This window comes from Monodon monoceros, unplaced genomic scaffold (assembly GCF_005190385.1).
Source record: "Monodon monoceros isolate NGI ecotype Baffin Bay Population unplaced genomic scaffold, NGI_Narwhal_1 Super_Scaffold_12, whole genome shotgun sequence".
Classification (NCBI taxonomy): domain Eukaryota; kingdom Metazoa; phylum Chordata; class Mammalia; order Artiodactyla; family Monodontidae; genus Monodon; species Monodon monoceros.
This window is the reverse complement of record NW_021703768.1, coordinates 120,820,671-120,844,633: the sequence shown is the minus strand read 5'-3', so window position 1 is coordinate 120,844,633 and position 23,963 is coordinate 120,820,671. Positions and strand designations below refer to the sequence as shown.

Below are 23,963 nucleotides of genomic sequence, written 5' to 3'. Positions count from 1 at the left end.
TTATACCAATATTATATTCTTAAGGAACTCTCCTCAAATTCAAAACTAGGCGAGCCTGTAAAAGAAGAGCTCATTTTCAGTATACTTCATGATTTAAACAGAGTTTCAGGTTAGTCATAGGTTCATGCCTAAATGTGCCTTTTCTCTGGAGACTAAGAATGCCTGTCAGAGCATCTGGATTCATCTTCCATCAGACTACCTCACTCATTTCCATTTTGCTAGATTCAAGAAACAGAACTCGCAAATATGCCTTTGAATTTTTTTTAATTTTTAAAGACTTTATTAATTTAGCTTAGGTATTTCGTGGCGTGGAGGAAGACAAGGATAAGTCTTTCCTATTCCATTTCAAATGTTTTTTGATGTCTTTTTGTACTGTGAAATCTTGTGCCTTTTCATATCCGTGGTACCTAAGAAATCAAATTCTTAAAAATAATGCTGTGTAGGAGTCTCTGGGAGAAGAGATCATATCCCAGAAGTTTTGTGTGGGTAACTGAGGACAGATTTGCAGATTTCAGCCCAATCTGGTTTAACTTTTTTTTAAGCTGTATCATGGGAAAATCGTGTTCATAAGGCTTGAAGTTTGAAGGGGAGAGAGAAAGAGAAATCAGTCCTGTCCAGCACCTTCTGCCATGCCACCCCCTGGGGGAGGCTGTATGTGGGCTTCTCACTTAATCTTGGGAGTCGGCTTCCTTGAAGAGCTGCTTCTGGCAGTTCAAAAAAGATAGGACTGCCATCTGGTATTTCGGTGGTATTGCATGACAGTCAAGAGTGCTGGAATTGGGGTCAGGGCAGCTGGGATTTGAATTCTGCTCATAGCAATTATGAGATCACATAGCAGTAACTTGGGTCTGTGGTGTAGGGAGAAACTACTTTCAAGTTCAGCCCCATCACCCAGCCTTGATCTCCATCAGTCCACCCTCACCTTCATGCTTGAGATGAGTGAATGAACTTTGCTCAAACTTAATGCTACAGAAATTCTGAAGCATCCACTAACAGTGACCTTGAGCAAGGTAAATCTCTCTAAGCCTCACTTTCCTACTGTAGAGGCTTCATGAGAACTACATGAGAAACACCTGACATGATACCTGACATCAAGTTCACATATAAAAGAGCTATGATTGTGGTTAGAATCTCAGAATTTAAATATATGCCACTGCATACCTGTATTTTGTTTCTTTCTGCTCAGGAGGACTTCAGCAGCAAATTAAGACAGTAATTATTTGATTACATTGCATCTGGTTGTTTGGAAGAAAACCTGTTTTCCCGTAAAAGGAAGCAAACTACCAAGGCAAATCACAGACTATAAACAATATGAAAATACAGCTATGATAAAAAGAAAGTGTTCCTGCTGTTTTTATACAGGAGAATATCACTGGTATGAGGGATTATTTGCAAACACCCCCAAAACATATTTTTTTTTGTTTACAATTAATTCTTCATGTTAGGATAGAAACCACCATCTCAACCAGAGATTTTACCACAGTCCCTTAAGCTCTTTGGAGGAAATATACATTAATAAAATAATATACTAACCTCAGCCTTTATTCACAATATATACAACAACTCCAGACTACCAGGTGCAAACATAAAAAATCTGTTGTATTGACCATTTTCCATGCTTTCCTTCAATAGCAATAACTCCCATTGCTTGTGTTGTTACAGAGAAAAAAATGTAAAGTAGATAATTAAGGCAACTTTCTCTGTAACATACCAAAGATAAGGGTAAAATTATTTTGCTCTTTACCTTTTTTAATAATTGCCTTTCTCCAGTCCATCCTTCATTTTGAGTTGTCTTGAGAACCACACATAAGTCAAAGAAAATTTAAAAAGTTGAAAGGAATACACAGCTAAGAACCTGGCCAAAAAGATAAAAAGCTAATCTTTCAAAAGACAGAAATTCACCATATGTTTAGAATGTCCGGGTTAGAGTTTTCAAACATGTACACTGGGCCCTAGGTTTCTTGAATTGCCCCAAGGGCCACCACAAAAAAAAGGGGGGGAATAGGGAGGAACATCTTACTCACACCCAATTCCTACTTCAATCAAAAGAGTGTCACTTTGAAAGATTCTGTGTGGTGGCTTCTACCTAGAACTTCATTTAAAGCCTGGAGGCTGTGAGAGGAAACTGAATCATGAAACCATGAGATCCCCCTACCTCCCAGGATGCTCTGATTTTATAAACCAAGTTGGTACTTTTCCTAGTGTAAAAGATACGCTTCAAGCTCCCATCCAGCGTTACAGTTTACAGGGCTCAATAAGGAATTTATTTTTATCCTTTTAACCAGTACCTTCAGACCATAGGTGGCACGATCATTACACAAGTAAAGGAGACCAAAATAGACCCAACATATCTTTGATGCTATGCTACTCAGTGTTAGGTAATAATAGTGCTGGTGCTGCAGTCCCATTAAAGCCTGTCTACTTTTTTTTTTTTTACAAATTTATTTATTTGTTTATTTATTTATTTTTGGCTGTGTTGGGTCTTCGTTGCTGTGTGCAGGCTTTCTCTAGTTGCAGTGAGTGGGGGCTACTCTTCATTGTGATGTGCGGGCTTCTCACTGTGGTGGCTTTTCTTTGTTGCGGAGCACGGGCTCTAATCGCACAGGCTTCAGTAGTTGTGGCACGCGGGCTTCAGTACTTGTGGATCGCGGGCTCCAGAGCGCAGGCTCGGTAGCTGTGGCGCACGGGCTTAGTTGCTCCACGGCATGTGGGATCTTCCCGGACCAGGGCTCGAACCCGTGTCCCCTGCATTAGCAGGCAGATTCTTAACCACTGCGCTACCAGGGACGTCCTGCCCGTCTACTTATTTTGACCATGAGTATCCAAATGCTTTAACAACTTTCTAAATGAGCAGATTTAATCTCTCTCTTTGTGGATGGAGTTACCTTTCCTTAAGACATTCTCTAGGCGTTCACTCAAGCTAGGATAAAATCTGCCTTAACAGCAGACATCTAATCAAGCAACGGTCACTTTACATATGTCATATTATTTGCTAGTTCGTGTCCTATGAGTTCCACTATACCTGTTATACAACTGAAGTACCTGAGGGTTGGAGAGGGTAAGTGACGTATCGAAGCCAGTTTCCCCACTTCTGTCCACATCTTGTATTCTTTCAGGATTTAATTTGCCCTTTTCCATTTCTCATGTCTGTTTCCAGTACACGAGCCAGAGACAGATAGATTATATAATATTTTATGTGTATGTATATCAATATCTATATGTCTATATATCTGTATCTATATAGCAGTTGCCTTCACCATGAGAGGGAATCCTACTATTATAATTTTACATGGTGGGGTAGGGAGGATAAAGAAAAAATAAGTTAGTGCCTCCTATGCTCCAGATGCTGTGCTAGGTGCTACGCATACGTAAGAACAGGACAAACAGAGTTCCTAGCTCCTGCCCCCATGAAGCTTACAGTCTACAGAGAGAGAAAATAAACAAGTAAAGCAAGCAAATATTTACACATGTAAACAGTGCTATGGTGGAAACACGGAGCTCAACGGAGAATGACAAAGACACTGGCTACTTCAGCTGGGATGGTGACAGAAGGCCTTTCCAAGGAAAACCCATTAAAGCCTGACCCAGAAAGGCAAGGAGCAGAAGGAAGAGTTCACAAGTGCAGTGTCTCAAGGTGGGAAACAGACCGGCCTATTGTAATAACTGTCAAAAGGCAGTGTGACAGCGCTGCAGATAGACCAGTGCCTGCAGAAGGGGCAGGAGAAGTAAGCACACCAAGGGGACTACAGGAATGTGTCATGTGATGCATTTTCCCTTTCTCTAGGGTCTCATATAGTATTAGTCCATAGGGAAACCAGCGAGAAGCAGCTTGACTTTTGTTTGAGAGTGGGCAAGATCAGCTCCATGAGATCCATATTCTCTCAGTTTCTTCTTCTGAATCCAAACATACCTATTTGTAAGATGAACCAAAAGAGCCTAGAGACGAAATGCCTGGATATTAATGAGACAAGCAAACAAGATGGCATGACCTTGGCTTAATCCTTACAGTACCGCCATGAGAGAAGCTTCCATGTTCCCCTTTTAGAGATGAGTGTTCTGAGGTATCAAGAGGTTAAGACACTCTCCCAAGAGTGCCCTGGTAGGAACGGACGGAACTAAGGTTTTTATCCAGATAGGTCTGATGCTGTTACTGTACTCAACCATATTTTCACTGTCGCTCATAGGGTGCACATCCATGGTTAAAAGTAAGTATCAAGTAAATCTGATATTTTCATTCATTTCACATTTCATTCATTTTACATTTCACTTTTTATTTCTCTAAATTTTATTTCTTTTAAATTTTACTTCTTTAAAATAAAATTAATATTCTTTAAAATGTGGTGTTATGGGGAATTCCCTTGCAGTCCAGTGGTTAGGACTCTGAGCTTTCATTGCCGAGGCCTGGGTTCAATCCCTGGTTGGGGAGCTTGTTTGTTGTGTGGCAAACAAATTAAAAAATAAAATGTAGTGTTATGAATTTATTTATTCATTCCACAAATGCTTAATGAGCACCTCCTGTGTGTTCAGCACTGGGGTAGTTACTGAAAAAGAGTTACGCATGACATTGGCAAGGCAAATCAGTAATCCTTAACGTTAAAATAATAATCATGACACCATTTTGAGAATCATTATAAAAAGAGACTACAGGGCTTCCCTGGTAGCGCAGTGGTTGAGAGTCTGCCTGCCGATGCAGGGGACGTGGGTTCCTGCCCCGGTCCAGGAAGATCCCACATGCCGCGGAGCAGCTAGGCCCGTGAGCCATGGCCGCTGAGCCTGCGCGTCCGGAGCCTGTGCTCCGCAACGGGAGAGGCCACAACAGTGAGAGGCCCGCATACCACACACACACAAAAAAAGTCCCCTCTCTATCCTCAAATCAATTTACACTTACCCATCACACAAGATTGAAATTGCCCACTTACTAGTCTAATCTCTCCCTAAACGATGTGCTCCATGAGAACACTGACCATATGCTTCTCATTCACAGGTGAATCCCTGGAACTGCGTGCAGCCTCAGGTGCACAGTAGGTGTTCAAAATATATTCTAGAAGGAATGTATAAGCCAACCATTGCAGAGATGTTTAGGAACCTAACACACACAAAAGCAAAGGCATAGCAACATCCCAGGGCCTGGCATGTATTTGCATGGCCAGAAGGTAGCGATCAGAATTCTGTACAAGCAACAGAGGTGGGATGGACTCTGCCTATTAAAGGAGGTCATTCTGATGAAGGGATGGCACCATCTTGGTATAAAACACATCATGCTATGTTTTATTTTTTGTCTGTGTGAAAGGATACTGGAAGGGCCTTCAGCTTCCAGTCCATGAGGCCCGTGCACATTGTCAATCACTTCCCTGGCAGATTGCGGAGAAGTACTAGAAAATCGTGAGCATGAGGACTTTGTGAATCAGGATCTCAATTCTTTGCATACAGAGAGGATATTTGCTACCTAACTCATCTGGACGACCCTACAAAAAACAGAAAAGGTACTTTATATAAGACAGGTCCTCAGTGAGTATGAAGCAATCAGATCTTCCCAAATAAATATTTTACATTACTGAGCATCCAAAGACCTGAAAATGGCCTTTAAAATTTTAAAGCATCACACATTATAGCATTAGTCATTACTGCTCCAGACCACAGGAGGATTTATCCAGAAAAGCCGAGCAACTCTGCTATTTTCTAAGGCATGCTTTTCTTATGCAAATAGGAATGAACATCGTGCTATTTCACGGCAGCTTCGCAAGATGTACAACTCCACACAGGTATCCCTCTGGTTAAAGAAAAAATGAGATTTCACCTAGTTGGCTAGAAAGCAAATTAGTGCAAACGGAATCTTATTTTCCATTTGCATTTTCAGTGTAAATGTGCAAGCACGTGCCCATCGGAAAATTTCTCCACCTGACATAACTGAATGCTTAACACTGTAAGAAAATGAGCCGTGATGCCTGGCCAGTGCTCGATGCGCTTCTCATTGTTGGCCAGCTCTTCCTCTGTCAAGGGCTCTGCAACATTTCCCCAAGTCTGGAGTACTCCCTTGGTTTTGATTTTATGCCTCTGCCACACTCTAACAGTCATACACCCCATTTCCCTTATCCCAGTCACTAGAATTTCTCTGCTGCTCCACACACAGAAAGCTCCCCTCACAGAAAAATCACCGTTACCAGAGCCTAGCTCTCCTTTTCTCTATGTAGTGGCCTAGCAGTGTCAATCCATAGTCTACAATATTGTCTAAAACACAACGTACAGCAGCCCCAAAGTCTCTTGTGCACCAAGTTATATATAAAGAATGGGTCACCTCCTATTTTCAGCAATGTAACTAGTTTACCATCACATTATATCAGACACACTCAGAATAAAAGGTCACTGTAAACGGGGGTGTGGAAATTATTAGAACTTTCTGCTTCAGAATGGGATAGATGAACGAAAGTAGAAAAGTATGAATTTCTTCACATGGGGCAGCTTTTGACCGGGTCACGCAGCAACAGCCCCCATTAGCGGTCTTGTTTCCATTCAAAGCCACACAGAACAGCTACTCATGGTGTGAAGAAACATGGCTTGTTTTCATTTCTGGAGCAATTTAAATGACCTTATTGTCGGAGGTGTACTCAGTAACCATTTTCTGTCACCAGGAAGGAGAATTCTCTCTAGGCTGAGATTCCTAAAAAGGTTATTCTAATTCTGCAGTGACTGAATATATAATTTAAATTATATTCTTAATTTTCAATGCTACCACATATTCTCCCAGGTTCTGAAAAACCACAAGTTGAAAATAAGGTAGGGAGAAAAGCCATTATTAATGACTTGCATTACGGAATAGCCAGGGGGAAGAAAAGAGTTACTGCAATTGGAAGCTTTCTGAAGGATTTACTTTTATGTTTATTCAGATTCAATTAAAATCAATAGCTTGAATTTCCTCTTTAAAAGTTACTTCTAGATGTTTTTGTTTGTTTTTTTAACATGCATAGAATCAACAGACTGAACAAAGTATCCAAGAGGACTATTATAAAGAATCAGGTAAGTTTTTTATAGGAAGGACCTGTATCTTGTCATGTCAGTATTCTCAGAGGTCCTTGAAATTATTTATTAACATTTCCATAGCATTGCCTGGGTGCCAGATGCTGTCATCAGCACTTTATATATAGCAACCTATTGGATTCTCGTTAACAACCCTATGAGGCAAGTACCACTGTTACCATCTCCATTTTCCAGGTGAGGAAACTGAGGCATGGAAGTCAAGTGATTTGCAGGTGATCAAACAGCTAGAAATTCAAACTCAAGCAGTGTGGGCTCCAACACCCAGTCTCTAAACCACCATGTTATGTTGCCTCTGGCATTAAGGAATGATCGCTAACGTGGTAAGAAGGGAGGGAAAGAGGAACTATCGATAGAATCCTTTAGCAGTAAGAAGATTAAGAAGGCAACCTGGTCAGCCTCACAGCACACTTTGCATTCTAGCAGAGCTCTTCTCCTATTGAAGTTATTCTCTCAATTTTGCAGCACTTTTCTGAATCCCAAGTCCCTCCTAGGGTTGTTCCTTAAATGATGCCCACCCACCCCCTCCCAGCTTCAATTTGCTCCTGCTTAGGTGAATCAACTAAAAGGAAAGCACAGGAGACTTCGCTGCTGATAAAGTGTTTTTCTCAGTTCCCCAGAGCTAGAATCTTTGTGCAGGTGTTAAGAGCAGAGCATCTTTCAGGGAGAATTCCAATTTGTATGTAAAGTGCTTAACCCTGAGAGGGCAGACAGTAGAAGCAAGAAGAACTACAATTCTGCAGTCTGTGGAAGGAAAACCACATTCACAGAAAGACAGACAAAATGAAAAGGCAGAGGACTTTGTACCACATGAAGGAATAAGATAAAACCTCAGAAACACAACTAAATAAAGTGGAGATAGGCAAACTTCCAGAAAAAGAATTCAGAATAATGATAGTGAAGATGATCCAGGACCTCAGAAAAAGAATGGAGGCAAAGATCAATAAGATGCAAGAAATGTTTAACAAAGTCTTAGAAGAATTACAGAACAAACACCTAGAAGAATTAAAGAACAAACAAACAGAGATGAACAATACAATAACTGAAATGAAAAATACATGAGAAGGAATAAATAGCAGAATGACTGAGGCAGAAGAACAGAGAAGTGACCTGGAAGACAGAATGGTGGAATTCACTGCTACAGAACAGAATAAAGAAAAAAGAATGAAAAGAAATGAAGACAGCCTAAGAGACCTGTGGGACAACATTAAATACAATGACATTCACATTATAGGGGTCCCAGAAGGAGAAGAGAGAGACAAAGGACCCGAGAAAATATTTGAAGAGATTATAGTCAAAAACTTTCCTAACATGGGAAGAGAAATAGTCACCCAAGTCCAGGAAGTGCAGAGAGTCCCAGGCAGAATAAACCCAAGGAGAAACATGCCGAGACACACAGTAATCAAACTGACAAAAATTAAATACAAAGAAGAATTATTAAAAGCAACAAGGGAATAATGACAAATAACATACAAGGGAACTCCCATAAGGTTAACAGCTGATTTCTCAGCAGAAACTCTACAAGCCAGAAAGGAGTGGCATGATATACTTAAAGTGATGAAAGGGAAAAAAGTAAAACCAAGATTACTCTACCCAGCAAGGATCTCATTCGGATTTGATGGAGACATCAAAAGCTTTACAGACAAGCAAAAGCTAAGAGAATTCAGCACCACGAAACCAGCTCTATAACAAATGCTAAAGGAATTTCTCTAAGTGGGAAACACAAGAGAAGAAAAGGACCTACAAAAACAAACACATGACAACTAAGAAAATGGGAAGAGGAACATACATATAAATAATTATCTTAAACGTGAATGGATTAAATGCTCCAACCAAAAGACACAAGCTCGCAGAATGGATACAAAAACAAGACCCATATATATGCTGTCTACAAGAGACCCATCTCAGACCTAGGGACACATACAGACTGAAAGTGAGGGGATGGAAAAAGATATTCTATGAAAATGAAAATCAAAAGAAACCTAGAGTAGCAATACTCATATCAGATAAAATAGACTTTAAACTAAGAATGTTACAAGAGACAAGGAAGGACACTACATAATGATCAAGGGATCAATTCAAGAAGAAGATATAACAATTATAAATAAATACGCACCCAACATAGGGGCACCTCAATGCATAACGCAACTGCTAACAGCTATAAAAGAGGAAATCAACACTAACACAATAATAACGGGGGACTTTAACACCTCACTTACACCAATGGACAGATCATCCAGACAGAAAATTAATAAGGAAACACAAGCTTTAAATGACACAAGAGACCAGACAGATTTAATTGATATTTATAGGACATTCCAACCAAAAGCAGCAGATTACTCTTTCTTCTCAAGTGTACACGGAACATTCTCCAGGATAGATCACATCTTGGGTCACAAATCAAGCCTTGGTAAATTTAAGAAAATTGAAATCATATCAAGCATCTTTTCTGACCACAACGCTATGAGATTAGAAATCAATTACAGGGGAAAAAACATTAAAAAACACACACACATGAAGGTTAAACAATATGTGACTAAATAACCAAGAGATCACTGAAGAAATCAAAGAGGAAATCAAAAAACACCTAGAGACAAGTTAGAATGAAAACACGATCCAAAACCAATGGGATGCGGCAAAAGCAGTTCTAAGAGGGAAGTTTATAGCAATACAAGCCTACCTCAAGAAACAAGAAAAATCTCAAATAACAATCTAACTTTACACCTAAAGGAACTAGAGAAAGGAGAACAAACAAAACCCAAAGTCAGCAGAAGGAAAGAAATCATAAAGATCAGAGCAGAAAAAAATGAAATAGAAACAAAGAAAACAGTAGCAAAGATCAATAAAACTAAAAGCCGGTTCTTTGAGATGATAAATGAAATTGATAAACCATTAGCCAGACTCATCAAGAAAAAGAGGCAGAGGACTCAAATCAATAAAATTAGAAATGAAAAAGAAGTTACAACAGACACCGCAGAAATACAAAGCATCATAAGAGACTACTACAAGCAACTCTATGCCAATAAAATGGACAACCTGGAAAAATGGACAAATTCTTAGAAAGGTATAACCTTCCATGACTGAACCAGGAAGAAATAGAAAATATGAATAGACCAATCACAAGTAATGAAATTGAAACTGTGATTAAAAATCTTCCAACCAACAGAAGTCCAAGACCAGATGGCTTCACAGGTGAATTTTATCAAACATTTAGAGAAGAGTTAACACCCATCCTTTTCAAACTCTTCCAAAAAATTGCAGAAGAAGGAACACTCCCAGACTCATTCTACGAGGCCACCATCACCCTGATACAAAAACCAGAAAGAGATACTACAAAAAAAGAAAATTACAGACCAATAGCACTGATGAGTATAGATGCAAAAATCCTCAACAAAATACTAGCAAGCAGAATCCAACAATACATTAAAAGGATTATACACCATGATAAAGTGGAATTTATCCCAGGGATGCAAGGATTCTTCAATATATGCAAATCAATCAATGTGATACACCATATTAACAAACTGAAGAAGAAAAACCATATGATCATCTCAATAGATGCAGAAAAAGCTTTTGAAAAAATTCAACACCCATTTATGATAAAAACTCTCCAGAAAGTGGCCAGAGAGGGAACCTACCTCAACATAATAAAGGCCATATATGACAAACCCACAGCAAACATCATTCTCAATGGTGAAAAACTGAAACCATTTCCTCTAAGATCAGGAACAAGACAAGGATACCCACTCTCACCACTATCATTCAACATAGTTTTGGAAGTCCTAGCCACGGCAAAGAGAGAAGAAAAAGAAATAAAAGGAAAACAAATTGGAAAAGAAGAAGTAAAACTGTCATTGTTTTCAGATGACATGATACTATACATACAGAATCCTAAAGATGCCACCAGAAAACTACTAGAGCTAATCAATGAATTTGGTAAAGTTGCAGGGTACAAAATTAATGCACAGAAGTCTTTTGCATTCCTATACACTAATGATGAAAACTCTGAAAGAGAAATTAAGGAAACACTCCCATTTACCATTGCAACAAAAAGAATAAAATACCTAGGAATAAACCTGCATAAGAAGGTAAAATACCTGCACTCAGAAAACTATAAGACACTGATAAAAGAAATCAAAGATGACACAAACAGATGGAGAGATATACCATTTTCTTGAATTGGAAGAATCAATATTGTGAAAATGACTATACTACCCAAAGCAATCTACAGATTCAATGCAATCCCTATCAAATTACCAATGGCATTTTTTACAGAACTAGAACAAAAAATCTTAAAATTTGTATGGAAACACAAAAGACCCAAACAGCCAAAGCAGTCTTGAGGGAAAAAAACCGAGCTGGAGGAATCAGGCTCCCTGACTTCAGACTATACTACAAAGCTACAGTAATCAAGACAATATGGTACTGGTGCAAAAACAGAAATATAGATCAATGGAACAGGGTAGAAAGCCCACAGATAAACCCACACACTATGGTCAACTAATCTATGACAAAGGAGGCAAGGATATACCATGGAGAAAAGACAGTCTCTTCATTTAGTGGTGCTGGGAAAACTGGACAGCTACATGTAAAAGAATGAAATTAGAACACTCCCTATCACTATACAAAAGAATAAACTCCAAATGCATTAGAGACCTAAATGTAAGACCAGACATTGTAAAACTCTTAGAGGAAAATGGAGGAAGAACACTCTTTGACATAAATCACAGCAAGATCTTTTTTGATCCACCTCCTAGAGTAATGGAAATAAAAACAAGAATAAACAAATGGGACCTAATGAAACTTAAAAGCTTTGTAAAGCAAAGGAAACTACAAACAAGATGAAGAGACAACCCTCAGAATGGGAGAAAATATTTGCAACTGAATCAATGGACAAAGGATTAATTTCCAAAATATATGCACAGTTCATGCAGCTCAATATTAAAAAAACAAAGAACCCAATCCAAAAATGGGCAGAAGAGTTAAATAGACATTTCTCCAAAGAAGACATACAGATGGCCAAGAAGCACATGAAAAGCTACTGAACATCAGTAATTATTAGAGAAATGCAAATCAAAACTACAATGAGGTATCACCTCATACCAGTTAGAATGGGCATCATCAGAAAATCTACAAACAACAAATGCTGGAGAGGGTGTGGAGGAAAGGGAACCCTCTTGCACTGTTGGTGGGAATGTAAATTGATACAGCCACTATGGAGAACAGTATGGAGGTTCCTTAAAAAACTAAAAGTAGAATTACCATATGAGCCAGCAATCCCACTACTGGGCATATGCCCAGAGAAAACCATAATTCAAAAAGACACATGCACCCCAATGTTCATTGCAGCACTATTTACAATAGCCAGGTCATGGAAGCAACCTAAATGCCCATCGACAGATGAATGGATAAAGAAGATGTGGTACATATGTACAATGGAATGTTACTCAGCCATAAAAGGGAACGAACTTGGGTCATTTGTAGAGACGTGGATCTAGAGACTGTCATACAGAGTGAAGTAAGTCAGAAAGAGAAAAACAAATATCGTATATTAATGCATATATGTGGAACCTAGCAAAATGGTACAGATGAACCGGTTTGCAGGGCAGAAATTGAGACACAGATGTAGAGAACAAATGTATGGACACTAAAAGGGGAAAGTGGCTGAGGGTGAGGTGGGGGGCATGAATTGGGAGATTGGGATTGACATGTATACACTGATGTGCATAAAATGGATAACTAATATGAACCTGCTGTATAAAAAAATAAATAAAATAAAATTCAAAAATTCTAAAAATAAAAATTAAAGTGCTTAGCCAAGCACCTGAAGAACTCAGTGGAAGTTAGGAAATGCCATCATTATTACCAATCACACCAGAGCAATCACACCATCATTGCTCTCTAGTTCTGTTAAGAGATAATGTAATGGTATATGCAAGACAGTGGCACCTATGACCATAACAAAAGTTTGCAGTGGGCATTTAGTTTCCTTCTTTGAGAAATATTTATGGAGTGCCTACATTTTTGCCAGGTTCTGTGCCAGGTATATCATGATGAAAGTGACCGACACAGTTCCTACCTTCATGGAGCTTGCAGTCTAATGTTACAGAAACAGTTAAATAAGAAAGTATAATACAGTATTATTTGTGCCACAGTAATGGAAAATAGGATCCTATAGAGTAAAGATAAGAGGTGCCTAATCTAGATATGGTGGGCTAGAAAGGCTTCCCATAAAAGGAACCTCTAGATTGGGACCTGAAGTATGTAATCAAAGCAGGTGAAGGCACAGTTCCAGGCAGAGGAAACATTATGTACAAAACTGAAGAAGCAAGTGTATAACAGCATTGAAGAGCTAAAAGAAATTGGGTAGAGCTGAGGTTAAAAATGTAACGGGTGGGAGGGCAACAGAAGAGGCTAAGGACAGAAGCAGAGGTCATTCCACCAAGAGCTGTGATTCATGTTAAGGAGTGACATGGTCAGGCTCACATTTTAGAAATCTCACCATTTTTGCAGCAGGAAGAAGAGACCCAAAGGGGACAACACCAGATGTGGATGGGAAGGACAGTTTCAGTTTCTTTGCAGTAATCTAGAAAAGCAATGCCAGTGGGCTTGGTAGCATCAGTGGAGACGGGAAGAAATGGACGGATTAGAGACGGATGAAGGAAAAGAACCAATAGGACTTGGAGACTGGAGAAATGGTTAGGGAGAAAGAAGAGCCACTCAGGTTTTATTCTTCCCTGGGGAACTGGGCAACTGATGAATCCATTTACTGAGATAAGGAACACTAGGAGAGAAGAGGTTTGAGAATGTGCACGATGAGTTCAGTGGAGATTCCGCACAGTTGAAAGAATCCCAGAATACAAAATTAGAATAGCCAGGAGGCAAACTTTCCCACTCAGAATGATTCTTCCTCCCAGTCAACAGGAGCCAGTGCACATCTTGGTAGGTTCACTGCACCCCTGATGGTAGCCCGGCCTAATGACAAGAACAGCAGTGGAATACTAGATAGTTCTTGGATGACTAGAAGGAAAAACTGGAGCCTCTTTTACTGCCTGCTGTATCGTCAGAATCAACTTGAACAATGGAGAGAACAGATCCCAATTGCTATTTGTCCATATGATGATCATGAAAAAACTAACAGGGCTTCCTTGGTGGCGCAGTGGTTAAGAATCTGCCTGCCAATGCAGGGGACACGGGTTCAAGTCCTGATCTGGGAAGATCCCACATGCCGCGGAACAACTAAGCCCGTGTGCCACAACTACTGAGCCTGCGCTCTAGAGCCCGTGAGCCACAACTACTGAGCCCACGCACCACAACTACTGAAGCCTGTGCACCTAGAGCCCGTGCTCCACAAGAGAAGCCACCGCAATGAGAAGCCCGCGCACTGCAACGAAGAGTAGCCCCCAGTCGCCACAACTAGAGAAAGCCCACACGCGGCAACAAAGACCCCAACACAGCCAAAAATAAATAAATAAAACAAATAAAATTTTTTTAATGGAAAATTTTATTAAAACAAAAAAGAAAAACGAACAATGAGAGGTCCCTCCCTTGCCTCCGAAGCAGATAGCATTTCAATCTGTCAAAGCAAATTGCCAACGCTTGTGAAGTTTTCTTGCAAGAAATTCTGAACCTGAATCTGATCAAGCCTTAGAATCTGGTGTTTAGCTCTAACAAATTTACAGAAAATACAGGGGTAAGAAAAAAAATGTGTCAATAAAATCACAGAGATCACAGAGATGGATGAGCGAAACCCAGAGTGCCAGACATTCGCCATGACAAATAACTTGGTTTCTTCAAACAAACAGATTGAAAAAGAAAAGAAAGAAAGAGGGAGAGAGAGAAAAAGGGAGCAAGGGAAAAGGAGGGAGGGAGGGAGAAATTAAAAGAGATTTAAGATTTTTGCCACTTTGTCGTATATGCCATATGCAATATTTTTTTTTTTTTTTTTCGGTATGCGGGCCTCTCACTGTTGTGGCCTCTCCCGCTGCGGAGCACAGGCTCCGGACGCGCAGGCTCAGCGGCCATGGCTCACGGGCCCAGCCGCTCCGCGGCGTGTGGGATCCTCCCAGACCGGGGCACGAACCCGTGTCCCCCGCATCGGCAGGCGGACTCTCAACCACTGCGCCACCAGGGGAGCCCTATTTTTTTAATTTTGAAAGAGAAAATAAATAGCAATAAAAGATAATGGATGGACCTTATTTGACTCTTGATTCAAACAAGAGTTTGACAACTTTAAAAATAATATTGTGAGAAAATCAAAGAAGTTTGAACACCAACTAGATATTAGAAGATATTAAAGAATTATTAATTTTGTATGTGATAACGGTATTGTTACGTATCTTAAAATTCATTTTATTTTAGAAACAGACAGTATAGTGTTTGTGGATGAATGAAATGACTGACTTCTATAATTTGTTTCAAAAGAATCCAGTGCAGACAGAGGAGAAAGTAGGTAGGAATATATATGAACCAAGATGAGTCTTGTAATGATCTCTGTAATTTTTGGAGCTGGGTTTCTCTACATTTGGATGTGTTTGAAAATTTCCATACTAACATGTTTTAGCTGACTTGCCAAGAAACGCAGTATTTGAGGAAAGCTAGAGCAAAGACCAAAGAAAAAGAGCAATAGTCAGCTATGATGCAGAGACTGAGCATCACCTCTACATTTCTGAAGAACTGTTTTCTGTGCATCAGACTGGCACTCTCTTCTATGCCCAGTCACTCCTCTCCATGGTTTGTGTTTGGAGGTGTTCCAAATGGAGCTCTGTGGCACATTCTCAGCTATTTCTATCTCTAATTCCTTTGGTAAGATCTAAACCTCCTTAGACTATCAAAATCATTTGGTCTTCTCTTTCCAATCATATACATACGTTTTTAATATATTGAGGTACTTGGGGGCAATCACAGAGATCTCCCCCTTTCTGCCTACATACTGACACTTCTCTTGCTGCCAAATTCATTCAGGATGCCAGAGACCTAGGAAGAAATGATTCAAATCATCTCCTACAAGGAACTGGGCTCAGGTGATGTACCTTGTTTGGCATGAAAGTGAAAATGGCATAATAGAATATTTTACTAACACGCTTACATCCCCGTTACGTTGAGCCCAACGGTCGGAGAAGAGCATCTTAAAGAGATAAGAAAAAATGATACCCACTACCCCTTTCTTTTATCATCATCATCACCATCCAATATGTGCCCAAGCAGGGTCTAAACCAACTTCATGATGAAGCCTTATACTTAGATTATGCTATATATTTAAATTATAAATTAACAAGGCTCAAGTCTTAACAACACTCCCTTTGGGATACAAAGTCACTGGATCCACAGTTATTAAAAGGTCTCTTATGTATAAAATCCTCTGAAAAAAGTAACACCATGCCTTGAAAATATTCTAAATAAAATGACAGAACAGAATGTTTACTGACGTCTTGATTATGGCATAGAGAGAGAACTTGAAAGCAGGAATGACTACAGGAAGAGGAACAGAGAACATCTTAGATGGAAAAGACAGAAAAACATCACAGAAAGAGGAGAGGCAGGTGTGGTAAAGACCAGACCCTCACAGTTTGGACTTCATTGTTCCGTGGCTTCATTTTGAATGTGCCAACATCATATTTCCATGGACAATAAAAATTGAAGCTATCATTGGTAACTTTTGAGGAAACAGGGAAAAAAAGAGCTAGAATCATTTCAAGATAGATGCTTTTCCACCTGTTTTCCTTTAAAAACGCACCCTCTTATGGAAGCTTTTAAAATCAACTGGGTAAGTTATTCACAATGGCCAGAACCACCATTTCTTCCCAATACAAGGTCATGCAGCTGAATTCTAAGCGAGAAGTCATTTCCTGATCTACTTTTCTCCAACACTCCATCTCAATCAACCACCCTGAAGATATATACTGCGTATATAAAGCAAATTAGAAACTTTTGTGGAAACAACCCTTTACATTTAAGAAAACCAAGTAAAGAGAAAAAAGGTTAAAATGCACCTACAAGCAGTAATCTGTTGAAAAGGCAATGAATTGGTGTCTCCATAATTCACAGAACTCATAGTTTGTTTTTGGATCTTATGAATTAAACTCCCTATTTGTGGTCATGTTATCACAGTTCTATTAGAGGCAAATGCCTTTGAATCTGAATGGTTTCAGGCATTTGTCTGAAGTAACTCACTCATGAGTAGGATTAAGGAAATGTACTTAATTTTCTCCAACCAAGAGCAAGCTTCCCTAGGGCACTGGAAGAGGGCTAATAAGAGGTTCATTTATTTCCCACACCTGTGATTTTGTTCCTAAGTGGTGTGAATGGCTATTGAGTTCAATATCAGGACTTCTCGTTGCCAAATTACTTAGCTCTCATTTCATCTAGAGGTGAATCAAGAAGGCATCCTCTGATGTTTATGATATTGCCTTCCACATAACACTTGGAGAGAAAACAGAGGGAATTATTTACCTAGTTGGGTGAGAAAGGTGGAAAAGTACCTTCTCGTTTTTTTTAATTAAAATACTTTGTGAGGCAATCCTAGGACAGACATTTCTTTACTTGCTATATCGCTCACATTTTTTCAGTTGCTGATAAGTGAATCATAATCCACAGTATCTCACATATTTTGGTGAGTAAGCAACGTAGACAAACACCTTTCTTGCTGCCCTTTTGAACACACACAAACATGGGTTGACTTTAATTGTTCATAGTTCTGCAACAACGAAACAGTCAGAACTGCCTGATGTTGACCATCAATTCTAGGTCCACATGAAGACTGAATGAGGCAAGAATCTAACCTGTTAATAATTGACAGATTTCCCAATGTCCCCTTGGAAAACCTGGAAGAAAATTAGGCAAACAGAGGAAGAAGGGGTCTTTCCCCATGACTGTCAACCACCATATGCAATGTACTAATTTCTTGCTGTTCATTTTTTACTGTGATCTGGATCCAGACAAAGTGACTCTGCATTATCCCTTGGTTATTAGAAGAGTCTAATTGCTTGGAGTTAACTACTTGCACCTAAGAAGTTTGTCACTACATATCTATATCTTTATCTACAGATATTTTTATAACATAGGAGGAAGTTGAGTCCCCCGGCAAAGAGCATCTTTTCTGTTAGTTGGTTGGTTGGTTGGTTTCTTTGAGGTTGGGGGAGGTGCTCACCAGAGACACACACTGCCCCTTCGGATCTGGCTGGCAGGTGGTGGCTTCTGGGCTCCACACCCTCTGCAAAGCGAGAGGTGGCTTGGTGCTCACAGTTGGTTGATTGGCAGGGCTCAGAGCATCTTTGCGTACAAGCTTTAGAGCACCTCCTGTAGTTTTGTCCCATTAACCTGAGCACAACAGCTTGACGAATTTGGTTACAGAGGCACAGTTGGCAGCTTCTAATTAAATAATTACACCTAAGCAGCTGCACGGAAGCTGTCATGCACCTTAGAAAGACAGTAGCCAGTTTTATTGATCCTAAGACAGAGGAAGAGTTAACACTTCGCTCTGGTTGTTACGTACAAAGGGCAAGTATATCATATGCAGTACATGTGCTGTGCAATACGAAGTTGCTGTACGTTTGTGCTAGCCTGTCCATGGAGTGGCGGAGAGCAAACCTTGGCAACCTCTCAGCAACCCAGAAAAGAAAGAAGCGATTATATGATCAAAAAACAGTCTGTTGAGAGCAATCTAAAAGGGACATAGTATTATATGGATGAGTCTTTGATGAACACAGAAATGTCACTGAGCTAGTAGGCAAATGCGCTCAGGTTCTGGGTATCATTTAGATGAGCAAGTGATTAGAATCAAGTGTAGTCTTTTTGAGGGGCTATGGTTGGTAGGTTTTCTTTTATTTGACTGAAGCTTCTTAAGAGGCTGTTTTCAAATATTAGAAATTGGAGAACAAGGTAAATATCACATAACTAGATTTAAACTCTATGATGCATGTTTTCCCCAAAAAGTTAGAAGATATTTATTCTACAGAATCACAGATGTCACACTCCTTTGTAGAAAGCTAAAAAGCTAAAGCCTTATCTCTATACTAGTGGAAAATTCACCAGAAGGAAGAAAGCAGAATCTCGCAACTAAGTTCCAACATAGAGGAAGGTACAGATTACAGATAAAGGCCATAGGTAGGGATACTGGACCAAATAATGCTTGTTCCAACACATGAGAACGCTACTGAACTGCTGGCTGATTTCATTTTTCTACACAGGCTGTTCTTTCTACACAATCCATTTGTCTTCACTTCCAAAAACCAAACGTGTGATAACCCAGTAGAGAGCAACTCGGCTTCCCACAGGCCTTGTCACCAAGGTTCCCAGCACCATCTCCAAACGAATAAACACAACTGTAGGCAAAAACCAGTCCAGGAAATTCAGTCGTATCTTTATGTGTAAAGACATTTAGATATTTTAATCCTCAAAATTTATGGATTTGCCTTAAAATAAGAACAGAGAAAAACTGGAAACATATTTCTTATGGCATTCACTTCACCCAACTCCCAGACCTGTTGAAAATCAGCAGTTCATCAAGCCCTACACTTTACAGATTGATTGATTGTTCTCCTTTCAGAGATCAATGGCTTATCTTTAGAATAATGCCATTTCTTAAAATAAGGCATTCTGTACAGTCATTTAAACAAATGGACTGACCTCTAACAAACTCTTACTTTAAAGGCACAATTTAAAGGTACAATTGTTTCCTTTCTTTTTTCCCTTCTGCTTTCCTTTTATGTCAGTGACTCTATCACCTCAGCTATCTGAAGACGACTGCATGTGACTGACAATTCTCAAGGATTCATTCCTTTTAGATGACTCCTAAATGAAGCTCGACTTAATTAAGTCTGCACTGCAACTCACATCTCAGTACAAATTGCCAAGGAATCAAATCACAAAACTGTAAAGCCTAGAAAAGCAAATTTCAGACTTGGGGTCGGGGGGGAAGGGGGTCTTTCGTCAGTCTAGGCTGCCATCTAGCCAAGATCGTGTCATTCAGTGCAACATCCATTTGTGTTTTCAACGCCCCCATGAAAGCCAGTCTTCAGCAACCAGCTTAAGAGACCCCAAAGTTAGATAAAAGAATAGAGAGCAGCACTTCAGCCACTCTGAGTCTATCAACCTCCTGTGGACCAACAGCTAAGTTCTAATGTTCTTATGTTCACAATTCAATATCTGACAGAGACACACACGCCTGTTTTCATTCCACATATGACCTATACCAATATCATTTGCATCTTGTGATGTTTGAGGCCTTTAAATATTCTGTGATTCTTTAAATATTTTTAAATAGTTAAATAAATATTTATATAAATATTATAAAATAAATATTTTATAAATATTCTTTAAATATTCTGTGACTGGAAAAACAAACGTCGTCTTAGGTAAGACATGAAAGCTGACTATAACCTCTAATCTTCTAGCTGTACCTCAAGGGTTAAAAAAAAAACCAAAACAGTATTCCTTAGACATAGACTGAACATGCAGACATATATTTCTGTTAAGAGGATCCATACACATGAAAAAACAAAAAGAACCCGTGGTACTTACGATAGAAGACGTACTCGGTGTAACTTGACCAGACCTTGTCATCTGTGTATTGGTTGACGAAAGATGCTGTCACTGAGGAGTTACAGGCCACCATGTGGAATCCACATTCTGACAACATATCAAAAGCCCTTTCCAGATGCCTGAATTTGAGATAAAATCTGGAGGTGTATCTTTCTGGGGCTCTGTCTGGGTCTCTGCTCTCATTCAAAGTTTCTCCAAAGACCTCCTTTGCCAAGGAAATCCTTCCACAAACCAAAATCCGGGGAACTCTCCGAAACTTGGCATCTGCCTGCCCCTCTCTGCCCATGGTGCAGGACCCCCTGTATCCCACAGTAATAAAACCCCACTTGCGGTCAGCAGGGAGTAGCGAGGAAGGGGGGCATATTCTCGTGTCACTTCCTTGGGAGGCATCTTCAAAGTCACTATGGCAGAATTCATCTGGGCTTTGCTTGATTTCATCAGGGGTCAGGAGTTTGACCAAGTCTGGGAGCTGGAAGTACTCAGCTTCCCTTTTCAGTCTTCCCCTTTCTGGAAAGTGATCAGGCAGGACCACCTGCCTGTCCCTGAGATAGTCCAGAATATAACGGAACAAGAATCCATCTCTGTCAATGAAAAACCTTCCCTTGGAGTCCTTGGCTAGATCGTTAGCTGTGTCTCTCTTTGGGGAAAACATTTTCCACAGGAGGGAATGAGGGATGCTTATTAATGTGGAATGGCGAGTGAAATAAACTTGACCCCCAACATTCAGCTCCACAACCTCAGGGAAGGAGTTGGGAACCGCAGCCCCTTGTTCTCGAGGATAATAACGACTACAGTTTCCACTCAGAGCCATTGTCCCTTTCTTCTTCTTCTATTTTGATGTGAAGGTGCAGTTCAATGGAGTCAGAGCCTGATCTTTTGCACCAACTTGTAAGGGAGGGAGAGGATGCTAACTTGTTAAGAAAACGGCCTTCTCTTACCTAGTTTTTTCCCCAAGAAAGCAAAATTTCAAAGACTCCACAGGTGAAGTGATGCTGCAAAAGTAGTTTAAACCCTGGCAGGTGGTAAGCTATTACTTCATGGAATATAATCAACTCATCTGCATCCAATCTTCCCCCAAGCTCAGTAGGCAAGGCAGGCCAGGTCTCCAGTTACTGAGAGGTCTGTGTGAAGGAAAAGAGAGAAAATTATTTCCTCAATCCCAGCATGAGTCAGAAAAAAAGAGACCACTGGAGAGAGAAGAGGGAAGGAGAGAAGCAGGAAGGGAGGAAGGAAGGGAGGGAGGGAGGGAGGGAGAGATTATTTTACATAAGCAGCCCTGGAACTACTGATTTCACCCATTCTTCAACTAAATCATAGCTTCTCTCAAGCTATTTTGTGTCTACATATTTATCCATATTCCTCTGTCTCCAGCATTTAGTACTAAAAACATTTCTATTTGATTTCTGCATTAAAAAGGAATATGCAATTTTCAACTTCTAAAAGGGGATTTTTTTTTTTTTTTCTGGCTGGACAGGAAAAGTAATAAGCCTCGAACTTACCTTAGTGAGTGCTGGAAACAGCTCTTGCGCAGAAATACCCATTTGCAAAGCAGTCGGAATCCACAGAGTCTGGAGCTTGTCAAATCCCGAAGAGGTAAAGGACAGAGGTATCAATGAAGGGTGCCAGAGAGATGTGCTCTTAGAAAATAATCATATATATATGTGTGTGTGTGTATATATATTTAAAGATTTATATAAATGTACATTTGTGTATATATTCACTTCCAATCTCAAGTTAAAACAAGTCACAAAAAAGTTCAACCGTGACGAGAGGTTGGATTGAAGAAGCAAAGCAGAGAAAAATATTCGTCCAAAGCTTCTCCAGGAAAAAAAAAAAAAATCAAACCTTTGGAAAGAATCCTTAAAACAGAAGAGAGTTGCAAGAGGTACTGGGACTTAGAAGCTTTTCAGAAAGCCCAGAAGCAGAAAGAAAGACAGATGTGCCCTGCTGGGGTCCCAGGCAGCCACCCCACCTGCTGGCAAGGGCAAGCGGGCTCCCATGTTCCCAGCCAAGTGGGAGCCGGTGGCCGCCGCAGAGACGAAATGACGGCGGGGGGCTCGGGCTCGGGCTTCTCCGGCGGCGGAGCTGGGTGGTTCCACAGTTCCTAGTGCAGTTCGGATGCTGTTGTTTCAGCAGTGCAGGCAAGAAACCATCCAGGGAAATGACTATTACATCATCTTAAAGGAATATGGCTTGGAGAAAGCGGAGGCAGCTCCGAGTCACGTCCGCCTCGCTGACAGGTCGCCAGGACTGCACGAGGACGCCGCGCTCCGGCCGCGAGCACGCGACTCCTGGGCGCTCCGGGCTCGGGGCGGGGACGCAGCGCTGCGCAGCCACTCCCCCCCCCCCCCCGTCCTGTCCGGAAGTCTGGAGTTTCCAAGGGCCTTTGCTTTGCTCTTTCCTCCTGTCTTCAGACCTCCACAGCTACCACCATCCCCCAGAAACAAGCCCCCAACCCAGTGGTGAGAAGAACACAGAGATGTTTCATTAAAAAAAATCAACAAACATGCCCGTCGCACGTGCACTGAATTTCTGCGGAAGGGCAAATTGCCCCTCTAAAGTTTGTTTTTATAAAAATTAAAAAAGAAGGAAGGAAGGAAAGCACACCCAACGACCCCCAATATTCAAGCTACAAAGTAGTTATTTTTTCCAACCAAAGAGGATGAAACCATGTTCTCTCAGATGCCCTCACCTGTTTTTTCCCTTCTCCATCCCTCTGCCACCCCACCACAGGAAATAAATAAATAAATAAATAAATAATAAATACATACATGCTTAGGTACAGTCTCTCTGGAATTAATGATGCTCCTTCAAAAGAATCCACGAAGCACTGGTACCCTCAGAAAACCCAGGGTTTATATCAGTAAGTCATGAGCTTAGCTTCCATGTAAATTGTGACCTGCAACCTTTTTTCTGGGGCTGTTTCCATACAGAGCATCTCTTTGGATGTACCCCCGCCCCCTCCCATCTCATCCCAAGAGGGCTCTGGTGGAAGATTCGCCTGCAAAGAGACATTTTACTCCTGTCCCACAGGGTTCCCTTAAGTGCATCATTAGAGTTTCAGGAAGGCATTTCCAGGGCAACCTAATCCACTAACAAAGTGCTTCCAGTTGATCCTGCCAGTCAATAATGGCCCAGCCAACAGCTTACGGTAAGTCAGCCATTTCCCCTTTCAAACACCAACGTCTTAGGACTCACATTCCTAATGAGAATATAGTACTTCATCTATGAATAATATATGTGAGGCACACTCCATTCCAAACAATTGCTATTTTTAAAAAATGAAAGCCAAAACTGGAGAGGAAAGCATGAATTAGATAGATTTTATGGGATACACGTGTTTATGGCCAACTCTTGCCCCAAGAATTAGCTTGAAGATAGACTCAGCG

The 23,963-nt window shown here is 40.4% G+C and overlaps 1 protein-coding gene across 1 annotated transcript in view; it reads right to left on the bottom strand.

Moving 5' to 3' along the window:
- KCTD16 (potassium channel tetramerization domain containing 16) overlaps positions 1 to 21,701 on the bottom strand; it is a 263,768-nt gene extending 242,067 nt beyond the window's left edge. Inside the window, exon 1 of the mRNA XM_029215803.1 lies at positions 20,554 to 21,701. Within this exon, the coding sequence (XP_029071636.1) occupies positions 20,554 to 21,385 (832 nt within the window). The 5' untranslated portion in view covers positions 21,386 to 21,701. The remainder of the gene's footprint in view (positions 1 to 20,553) is intronic.
- Between the last annotated feature and the right edge of the window lie 2,262 nt (positions 21,702 to 23,963).